At 34.2% G+C, this 12,169-nt stretch overlaps 1 protein-coding gene across 1 annotated transcript in view; it reads left to right on the top strand.

The window, feature by feature from the left end:
• The window catches only part of FAT4 (FAT atypical cadherin 4), a 176,640-nt gene that overhangs the window by 152,097 nt on the left and 12,374 nt on the right, over positions 1 to 12,169 (top strand). The window contains exons 11-14 of the mRNA XM_062199659.1: positions 462 to 769; positions 6,775 to 6,860; positions 7,996 to 8,175; positions 9,249 to 9,373. Coding sequence (XP_062055643.1) covers positions 462 to 769; positions 6,775 to 6,860; positions 7,996 to 8,175; positions 9,249 to 9,373 — 699 coding nt within the window. The remainder of the gene's footprint in view (positions 1 to 461; positions 770 to 6,774; positions 6,861 to 7,995; positions 8,176 to 9,248; positions 9,374 to 12,169) is intronic.

The following is a 12,169-nucleotide window of genomic DNA, read 5'->3' as shown; positions in this document are numbered from 1 at the left end:
GGGACTGTTTTATTTTTAATCAAAACAAATGAGTTTACCATTCTCAATTGAATTGAAATTGTTTTTAAGAATGATATATTATGAAGGAAGTATCTTGGTTGAAAGTTACAGCATAGTAAAACATTTAAAAGATTGACAAAATAATTTTGGAAAGTTTCCAGGAAAGGAGTTTCCTTAGACATATTCTCTTGTATAGATTTAATTTTTAGAAATAGTGCAAACTTACATCATTCATCATATTTCAAGGGAAAATAATTCCATCAATTTAGCATCTCAGTTATTTGCTTTAAAAACTACTAACTTACTCTGTATCAGTGTTAGTTTAGATACTATTCTTTAAGAAGTAATAAAAAGGTTGTTTCAATCACAATTGATTACTGTAACTTAAAACTACTTTAATCAAAATATCTTAATAAATCTTTGGAATTTGATATATCAATTTGCATTTTTTGCAACTGCAGGTGTCTTTGGAAAACACTGTGAGTTGAACAGTTATGGATTTGAGGAATTATCATATATGGAATTCCCCAGCTTGGACCCCAATAACAACTATATTTATGTCAAATTTTCAACTATCAAAAGCCATGCATTACTGCTTTACAACTATGACAACCAGACAGGGGACCGGGCTGAGTTTTTGGCCCTTGAAATTGCTGAAGAAAGACTACGCTTCTCTTATAATTTGGGCAGTGGTACGTATAAGCTCACCACCATGAAGAAGGTGTCAGATGGACATTTTCACACTGTGATTGCCAGGAGAGCAGGAATGGTAAGACATTTCACCTACACTAACCTTGCAGTATTATGCTTATGTATCCAGTCAAGTAGACCTGCAAGTGAAGTATTAATTGTGGTACAAATAGAGTTACACATTAGCTTGTTATGTAATCAATCTAGTTAAGAAACACAGCAGCCTTAGAAGTAATATATATATTTTTTTCTTTTTGATTATGACAACTACATGGAAATTCCACTGATATCTCCTACAAATACATATTTTCAAGGACCTGTCAGAACTCTACTGGAACTGGCGACTTTTCTTTCTTGTGTGTCCCTTACCTAACTGAAGAAACAATTTAAAAACAAAATGGGGGAACTTTTCTGCAACTGAGTTGCTGACAGAAAATTATACTTAGTACTTGTTTCAATATAGTACTATTTTGGCTAATCTTTATGATGCTATACCTCAATATACTACCCTCTGTGAAGTCCAGGAGATGAGACTATGTTATGATAAAGTTTGCTTTTTTTATTACCTACAGTGTATGTAGAATTATAACTCCAAATTAGTGAAGATTTCTATACTATATTATTATTTTTTTTGACAGGCAGAGTTAGTGAGAGAGATAGACAGAGAGAAAGGTCTTCCTTCCGTTGGTTCACCCCCAAGTGGCCACTATGGCAGGCGTGCTGTGCCGATCTGAAGCCAGGAGCTAGGTTCTTCCTCCTGGTCTCCCATGAGGGTGCAGGGCCCAACCACTTGGGCCATCCTCCACTGCCTTCCCGGGCCACAGCAGAGAGCTGGACTAGAAGAGGAGCAACCGGGACAGAATCTGGTGCCCCAACCAGGACTAGAACCCAGAGTGCTGGTGCCACAGGTGGAGGATTAGCCTAGTGAGCCGTGGCACCGCCCTCTATACTATATTATTATAAATTATATCAGCATAACCATATGGCTCTCATACCATGAATGCCACAGGTTTATTTAGAAATTGTGTTCATCATATAAATAGTTTGCTTTATAAGAAAAGCAAATCCTACCTTTTTCCTCTCAGTGTTTAAAAACATCTCACATACTGTAATAGAATAAAAGAGCTTACTACTTTCTGATAACTTATTCATTTTTTTTTTCATATTCCTAACTATCTCTTCATGGTCACCCCATCCTCAGCACCTTCAAGGATTTTTGCATGAGTAAATGGCAAAAAAGCTATCTGAAAATATTTTTGTGCCTTTATCTTTGACCTTTGAAAGCATAATTGTTATGACAGACAGATATTTCACCCAACAAAAATAAACAGAATATTAAATTATACATTAAAAGAAAAATTAGCTCAAGTAAAATCTGTGCTCTTGAATTATTTTTAAATGAAGAAACAGATCTAAATATGTACAGTTTTATATCTTCCCTCAGTGGCAATCTGCAAAGTTATAATGAATTATACATTTCTAATAATGACCGAAGGGATTATAAGTTTATCTGAGAGAAATGTTTTTGCCACTTAATTGTGGGAATACATCTTAGAATACAAGGGTACTTCAAAAAGTTCATAGGAATTGAATTAAAATATAATAGTTATGATGCAAACATTTTGATATCCATGGATAGTTTTTTCATAATGTACCTTTTCTGTAAACTTTCTGAAGACCATTTATGCAAACAGGTATAATCAACATCTGGAAATAACATTAAAATATTTTGGCTAGTTTTTTTCTCTGGCCCATGATTAATTTTAAAGGCAATTTTTTTATCTTCTGTAACTACTGACTTCATAAAAACATGACAGAAGCTACCATGTAATGTTGATTTTTTTCTGACCAACACAGGTAACAAACAATCTACTACTGTCAAATGATGCAATTTTCTGTCTCCTTTTACAAATATCTTACAAACCCATATTTATTTTAAAATAGCATCATATACAATGACTTTTCTTTCTCTGCTCTCATCTAATACATTAAACAAGATTTAAGCAACTTTCTAAATTACAATTATTTCCAGTTATTGGGATAATAAAGAGTAATGCTGAGTTTTAAAGATGACCAAATGATTGAGTTAACACTCAAAGAACCTGCTTGGAGAGTTCATCCCTGCATATCTCCACATCCATCATGTTATATTCAGGGTCCTACCACTTTATTAGATGTATGCTACCTTAATATAGGTGAAGAAAGAGTGAAACTATTGCATAATTTTAAAAACATTTTATTTATATATTTTCTTCCATCTCTTTATTGCCTTGATTTTAATATTACACAGCTGCAACTTTATTAAATGCTTGATTTATGTCATGCTTACTTAATAAAATTACCCATGATATTCTGAAAATTAAGCCTAAATACATGACTAAAATCTAGTAACAATAGCTGTAATCCAGGGAATTCAGAGTCTAAACAGAATCTATAGTAAAGGACTTACTTGGAAGCACAATTTGATAATTCTAAGTAGTGTTGTCTATTGGAAAGGGATTGGAGGAAAATAAAAATTTAGTGTCTAAATAGTAAAAATATATCTCCACATTTCTATACTATTTTAAAAATTAATATAAATCATATAAAATTCCATTTCTTCTGTAAAAAATAGACATTTAAATCATTGTTAGATATCTGGAGTTAGCACAAATGCTACCACCACACTGGAAATGTTTTATTTGATCTTAATGGACAATAAATTCTGAATAGTGCTTAAAAGTTCATCCTGACTTCAATGGACATTAAAAGAGAGGTTTGCCTTGTGGTACCAGGGGTTATGCCACCTCTTACAATGCTGGCATTATATAGTGGAGCTCCAGTTTGTGTTCTGGCTGCTCTGCTTCCAATCCAGCTCCCTGATCATGCATCTGGGAATACAGCAGATGATGGCCCAAGTGCTTGGGCCCCTGCCAACCCACAAGGAGACCAGGATAGAGTTCCTGGCTCCTGACTTCAGCCTGACCCAGGCTCAGTCGTTGCAGCCATTTAGGTAGCTAACCAGCAGATGGAAGATCTCTTTCTCTGTCACTCTTCCTTTCAAATAAATAAAATAACTTTTTTAAAAAGATGTATAACAAAAATGAATAAATTATTTCTTCCTGTTAGTAATAAATTAGAGCACTTATTCATACTTAGCACTTTACAACCAGCATAATACTAAATTAGTGTGCTCAGATGATAATCTGGAGGCTAACATGTCTTTAGACAATCTCAGTTGCTGATTACCAGTCCTGATCTGGGACTACTGAGTATCACAGAATCAGAGCAAACGTGGATATTTATATATGGAGATTGAGTGTGATCTAGTGAGTGGTAGTAGATCCCACCCTGCTGTCAAGCAGAGTATTATACAGAATAGATTGTTTAACAGCATGTAAAGGTCTGTGTAAGCTTCCTGAGCATTTCCTTTACCATACACAGACTGGGGCTGAAGAGGAGGGAGCAGGGAGGTAGTGTGAAGCAGGCAAAAGGCGTAGAGGAAAGTTTTTCTGGTTCATTTGTAATGTATGGCCATAGGCATCCAGTTCTGAATAATAGCTAATATGAACAACCAGCTCTGTCATTGTTCCTTCAGTAACAGGGCAAGTGTCTCCCCATGTCAGAAAACATCCAGAGTAAGGCTTCTATTGGATTTTGAGTGTTCTACAGTTCAATATGTTTTTTGTTGGAAACTGGCAAAATCATTAACCTCCCAGCTTTTAGTCATTTCATAGACAGGACAGAAACATCTCAGTTTACAGTAATACTGGTAGAAAAATTCAACAGCAAAAGGAGGAGATTAAGTTGCATGAGCTACACTTAAAATAAATCATCCTTTCAGTTAGTCACTGTGTGTCACCAAGTTTTAGGGAATAAGAAAATTATATTAAATATTAAGAGTGACTATGTATCATACCATTATCTAAATATATATTTTTAGTTCAGACTTTCACAAATAATTATGATAACTTGAGTGATGTCTGGGATGAATACTTTGCATGGCATTTGTACAGAGAAATGTATTAAATCAAATAGTAGACATAGGTAACATAAATTATATCATGAAATCCTAATACTGCTTTTGAAATTGAATGCCATTCAATTTCAAAGATAATTGGAAAGAATCACATCTATTGAAAAAGGTAACTAAATACTTATGAATGTTTTGATATTGAATCGGAAAAGCAAAGTCAGCGAACTCTAAAGGCTTCCATAGCCCTGGCAACTCATGACTAGAGCCTAGGGAGATTACTGACGCCATGAACAGGAGTGTCAAATTGTTAAGTCAGCAACAGAAGTCACTGTGTACTTACATCCCATGTGGGAACTGTCCTTAATATGTTGTCTAATGTGCAGTGATGCTATAACTAGTACTGAAACAGTATTTTTACACTTTGTGTTTCTGCGTGGGTACAAACTGATGAGATCTTTACTAATTATATACTGAATCGATCTTCTGTATATAAAGATAATTGGAAATAAAAAAAAGGAAAAGTAAATGTTTTCTAAAAATGTTGTTATTTATTGTAATTTACTTGAGAAAGCAGCAAGAAAATTTTATGTTATTCATAAGAATTATTGCATGGAGCTTAAAATAATTAACTGTTGGAAATATTCAAAAGTATGCTAACTAGTAATATTTGATACACAATTACTAAAAATTGATATCCTTCATCATTTCTGAAGTGTGATCAACTTTTACAAATCTCCCACCATATGTTATGGATATTAAGGACGTGAGTCATTTTCATGTATAATGAAAGTGATCTGTTCTGTGAGACAGAAAACGTCCTGATAGCCAACCTGTCAGTAAACTGCCAACTTACTGAACCTCCCTGTCCTGGGTTTGCTTTGCTTTTGTGAAAATTATCCTGAAATGATAACCATTCTGATAAATGGGTAGTTATATAGTATTTACATTTCTCATATAGATATTATGAAGTTGAATTGGTCCTGTTCTGTGACATCCAAATAAATATAGGTGTTTTATGTTTAATCCCTTATCCTAAGCATTGGGAGAAACTTCTTAACCATCCTGTGTTTCTGGATATCAGTGTATGCCTCTACTTCTGACTTATTGGTCATTTTCTGAGATGTCACACTGTGAATATCATTCTTACAATTTTACCAAATAAAATATGCCACGTTTCATCATTTGCTAAATTTTATGGAGGTTTGGGGGATAAAAAAGGGGCAGTATGAGAGCCTTGCCTGTACAGAATAATATGGCTTATTATTACAACTATGATCTCAAACTGGACTGTAACAGTCTTTGTCCATCCACTGGCTGTTGTACAATAGAAAATCCAACTTCTATCATATTTTTGGTCTTTTTCACCATAAAGTAATCACTTTGTTTATTGATCAAATGTAGTACTCATATGTTTCAATAAATCGAAATCTTTTATATCAAAAAGATATGCTAAAATGACTACTATTAGTTGCAATTTAAATACTATTGGTGAATTATTTATGTATAATAATGTATAGTATATCCTGATTTTATATAGATATGCTACAGTATGTCATTTATACAAACTAATTCTGAACATAAATGACATCCAGTACTCATTTGATTTCTTCAATTCAAATGTTAGTGCAAGATTTGAAATTTTCGTAGATTTCTAAAATAGCATGTATTCTGTACTTCATAATATTCATATTTTCCTAATATTAGGATAAGTCTTTTCAAAATTGAAAATTCTATGTATTCTTATTTAAACTAGCTGTGTAGTAGAATAAATTCTTTCTTAAGATTGTAATCCCGGCAAAATGACCCAGCACTCCTGTATGCTATTATTAGAAGGAAAAATAGCATTTTTATTCTTTCATATAGAGTGAACAAAAAAAGAGATTTTTTTCAGTACAATTTCCCAGCTCTTATAAGTAAAGATAATTATAATTTTAGTTTTGGAGATATCAAAAAATGCCACAATTTAATACTGTATTATAGTTGTATTATTTGTTATGTATTATGAAACATTCAATCAAATTGTCATCACAGTTGTAAAACATGTCCACATAGAAATAAATTCTGAGAAGGCTGGAAAGGCTAATACAAACAGTAACACCCAATGTGATGTCGCCATTCCTGCTTTCCAGGCAGCTTCCTTAACCGTTGATTCCTGTTCTGAGAACCAAGAGCCAGGATATTGCACTGTCAGTAATGTTGCAGTTTCAGATGACTGGTAAGTAAAATTATTACTTGATCATTAATAGTAAATTGAAACTTTGAAAGAAATTCTGTACTTCAAAATGATTATATTATGCTACATATTCCATAAAAATTTAAGATACTTTATCTCCCAAAGGGATTTTCATACTATAAACTAAAAATAGTTAATTATTCATAAACAAAGAGAAAATGAAATATAGGTAGTCAGTATTCTTTTTTTAAAAGATTTATTTATTTGAAAGTCAATGTTATGGGGGCAGGGAGAGATAGAGAGACAGATCCTGCATATATGTTGATTTACTCCCCTTGTGGCTGTATGGGCCAGGGCTGTACCAGGCTGAAATCAGGAGCCAGGAGCTTCCTCCAGGTCTCCCAGGTGGGTGGCAGAGGCCCAACAATTTTGGCCATCTTCCACTACTTTTCCCATGCCCATTAGCAGGAAGCTGGACCAGAAGTGGAGCAGCTGGGACTGAAATTGGCCCATCTGGGATGCCTGCATCACACGCCCTATGCCACAATGCCAGCCCCGCCAGCATTCTTTGAGAAGCTTCATGAAATAGAAGCATGTGACCTGGGTCCTAGAATTAGTATAGAATAAGGTGTCTGACTCTTAATAGACACATTCTCTAGAAGTTTATGTGTCAATTAAAAAAGTACTTTTTGGTATCACCTAGACTTTAATAACACAATTAGATGATCAAAAACAAGAGATCTTAATAGGAATAATTACAAACAGACTAAAATAAATAATATCCCATCATTTAGTGCACTAATCAACTTAATTTGTTTTGTCATCTGTGTAATGAAAAAACAACATAATCTGATGTAAATAAGAGTTGTCACTTCTTCATTTTGACCTATCTCTGATACTGTATTTCTTATTGCTGATTTAACATTGTTATATACATCAATTTTGACAACTTAAAAATATAATTTCCATAAATTTTATTATTTTTCCTGCCTTGAAAATCTAATAATCCTGTGTTTGTTTTGGGGATCCACATCAGAATGTCATGTTTTCCATTGAAAATTACCACACTTGTCATAGACATCAGAAAAAATAAGTATGAGTATTCACTCTTTTAGACTAAACACCACTGAGTCTATTGTGTGGGTAGTGATATTCTTGTCTTTCCTTTTTCATTTAGGACCCTTGATGTTCAGCCAAATCGAGTCACAGTCGGAGGTATCAGATCTCTAGAACCAATCCTTCAGAGGAGAGGACACGTGGAGAGCCATGATTTTGTCGGCTGTATAATGGAATTCGCAGTCAATGGAAGGCCTCTGGAGCCCAGCCAAGCTTTGGCAGCACAAGGCATCCTGGATCAGTATGGCCATCTTAGTTCTTACTGTTTTAAAGGAAAATGGGGGAAACATATGCTATCTGAGCCTCAAAGAAATACAATTATTTTGCCCAAATCCCTAAGAAATACCAAATGTTTTACATTGTTTAGATACTTATTTATTTATTTATAGCTGGGAAAGTTTAGTTAGCATAACAGATGATATTGAATTATAAAGTTAATTTTATTTGAAAATGTAAGGAAAATATATGTATGCATGCTTTATCTTATCTTACAGAGTTCTATAGAGTAAATGAATCACGTAGATAAATTATATAGAAAGGAAAGTGACATATGCTAGTAACATAAATGTTAGTTATCATGTATACATGACCCTTTTTTTTGAAATTAAGTAGTTTTATTTATAAACATGAACATTTCCAAATACTTAAACAGCTTTAAAGCCCAGTAACAACTTGATTGACAAATCAAGTTAAATTAAAGCTTAAAAACTAAAAGAATTCTCTTTTTCTTAATTGATTGTTAACTGGATCTCAGCAATGATTTAAGAATTGTGAAAATTACATACTATATTTTTCAAATTATCTTTGTTCATTGGGGCATTTTCAATTATTTCTTCTTGTCTCTAACACAAGGGAAAAAAGTCTAGGAACACATGCATTTTTTTCTTCATCACTTTACCTCCGTGCTTAGAACAGTATTTGGTGTACAATAGACAATCAGTAAATGTTAGTTGCGTGAGCAACCTGGTCATGGAGCTTGGTTATCACATAAGCATGTGGCTCTTGCATCATACTAACCAAAGAGTTTATTTGGCCAAATTGTCTTTCTCTTATAAGAATTATTGGAAAGAAGAAACAGTCACCTGTTTTTCTTGCTGCGTAAGATACTACTTTTACTTAATCTTTATTATGAGGCAAACTGTATGTTGCATGATGACTTCCAGTCTAATTAGTTGCTCCAAAAGTGACTTGAAGCCTAAGCAGATAACCTAGGACTTGAAATTAAACATGCTAATAAAAGCTTACATCTACTTTTGGCAAACTTCTTTGCTTCTTGTTTGTGCTTTATGTCTTTTTATTGTTATTTTCTTTTAGATGCCCTAGACTAGAAGGTGCTTGTACCCGCAGCCCCTGCCAACATGGTGGCACATGTATGGATTTCTGGTCTTGGCAGCAGTGTCACTGCAAAGAAGGACTAACCGGAAAATACTGTGAAAAATGTATGTAAGCCGACCCAGATTCCACTGGAAATTGCAGCCACAAAAGTATACATTATTCAAACCTAAATTTGGAGCTGAATTTTTTAAATTAAGTTTTCATTCCTAATACTCATATCGAATATATTAAATGGGCACAATTGGTAAAATACTTGTATAGTTATGTTTTTATTGTTTTGCTTATTTCATTTACTTTTTTTTTTTTTTTTTTTTTTTTTTTTTCCATTTGACTTTTTTTTTTTTTTTTAACTTTTATTTAATGAATATAAATTTCCAAAGTACAGCTTATGGGTTACAATGGCTTCCCCCCTCCCGTAAATTCCCTCCCGCCCGCAACCCTCCCCTCTCCCGCTCCCTCTCCCCTTCCATTCATGTAAGGATTCATTTTCAATTCTCTTTGTATACAGAAGATCAGCTTAGTATATATTAGGTAAAGTTTTCAACATTTTGCCCATATAGCACTACAAAGTGAAAAAAACTACCATTGGATTACTAATTATAGCATCAAATAGGAATGTACAGCACATTAAAGACAGAGAACCCACATGATTTTTTTTTTTTTCAAATTAATTAACTTTCTATGCCATTTCCCCTTCAATACCAGGTTGTTATTTTTTTTTTCATTTCCAATTCTCTTTATATACAGAGGATCACTTCAGTATATCATTAGTAATGAGCTCATCAGTTTGTGCCCACACAGAAACGCAAAGTATAAGGATAAAGTATTACATTCTATATCTAGAGTCAGGACCTAAGCTGATCAGGTCATTGTTTCTTATAGTGTCCATTTCATTTCCGTAGGTTTCCCCTTTGGTGCTCAGTTAGTTGTCGCCGATCAGGGAAAAGAAATGATATTTGTCTCTTTGGGACTGGCTTAATTCACTCAGTATGATGTTTTCCAGATCCCTCCATCTTGTTTCAAATGACTGGGTTTCATTGTTCCTTACTGCTGTATAGTATTCTATGGAGTACATGTCCCATAATTTCTTTATCCAGTCTACTGTTGATGGGCATTTGGGTTGGTTCCAGGTCTTAGCTATTGTGAATTGAGCTGCAATAAACATTAATGTGCAGATGGCTTTTTTATTAGCCAAATTAATTTCCTTTGGGTAAATTCCAAGGAGTGGGATGGCTGGGTTGTATGGTAGGGTTATGTTCAGGTTTCTGAGGAATCTCCAGACTGACTTCCATAATGGCTTAACCAGTTTGCATTCCCACCAACAGTGGGTTAGTGTCCCTTTTTCCCCACATCCTCTCCAGCATCTATTGTTGTTAGATTTCTGGATGTGAGCCATTCTCACCGGGGTGAGGTGAAACCTCATTGTGGTTTTGATTTGCATTTCTCTGATTGCTAGTGATCTTGAACATTTTTTCATGTGTCTGTTGGCCATTTGGATTTCTTCTTTTGAAAAGTGTCTATTGAGGTCCTTGGCCCATCTCTTCAGTGGGTTGTTTGTTCTGTTGTTGTGGAATTTCTTGATTTCTTTGTAGATTCTGGTTATCAACCCTTTATCTGTAGTATAGTTTGCAAATATTTTCTCCCATTCTGTCGGTTGCCTCTTCACTTTCCTGATTATTTCTTTCGACGTACAGAAACTTCTCAATTTGATGCAATCCCAATATACATTCAATGCAATACCAATCAAGATACCGAAGACATTCTTCTCAGATCTGGAAAAAATGATACTGAAATTCATATGGAGACACAGAAGACCTCGAATAGCCAAAGCAATCTTGTACAACAAAAACAAAGCCGGAGGCATCACAATACCTGATTTTAGGACATACTACAGGGCAGTTGTTATCAAAACAGCATGGTACTGGTACAGAAACAGATGGATAGACCAATGGAACAGAATAGAAACACCAGAAATCAATCCAAACATCTACAGCCAACTTATATTTGATCAAAGATCCAAAACTAATCCCTGGAATAAGGACAGTCTATTCAATAAATGGTGCTGGGAAAACTGGATTTCCATATGCAGAAGCTTAAAGCAAGACCCATACCTTTCACCTTACACAAAAATTCACTCAACGTGGATTAAAGACTTAAATCTATTTCATTTACTTTAAAGGTAGAGAGACAGAGAGAGGTGGGAACGATAGACTGACAGAATGCACACTCAGAATTCCCATCTCCTGATTGTCTCACTAAATTCTCACAACAGCCACAGATTGACAGGGCCATAGCCAGGAGCTAGGAACCCAATATAGAAGATGGTGGCACAGACACAACTTGAGCTATGATTATGGCCCACTGGGGTCCTGTTAGGGGGAAGCTGGAATCCAGATGAGAGGCATTACTTGAACCCAGGAATTCTGATACGTACTATGGGCATTCCAAGCGGCATCTTGATCACTACACAACTCACTCATTCCAATATAATGATGCTAAATTCATTTATTGACTTGAGGAAAAGTAATATCTTTTGAAGAATGACTCACTAACTAAATTTAATCTTCATTTTATACACATCATACTGAATTATTTTTGTCTTACATATAGGAATCTTAGGCAATGTGTAAGATCAGGGGCTATATTCAGGCTTTATTTTAATATGATCTGCCTTTGTGTGATATTTCTCTAGTGAATGTGTTTCTACCTAATAGAAAATTGTACACACTAAGTCACTGAACTCAAAACATCATACAAGGACAATATTAAAATAAAAGATGATTTCATTTAGAAATAACTGGAATTGGTCTTGAATATTACTTTGTAAATTATTTCCTTAGTTACTTGCGTTTCAAATCCTGATTATATTCTTAATAAGACATGTATGTTGTTCAAAACAT

The sequence above is a fragment of the Lepus europaeus genome, chromosome 8 (assembly GCF_033115175.1).
Source record: "Lepus europaeus isolate LE1 chromosome 8, mLepTim1.pri, whole genome shotgun sequence".
Classification (NCBI taxonomy): domain Eukaryota; kingdom Metazoa; phylum Chordata; class Mammalia; order Lagomorpha; family Leporidae; genus Lepus; species Lepus europaeus.
Note: the sequence above shows the minus strand (reverse complement) of the source record. Positions and strands in the feature narration are given on the sequence as shown.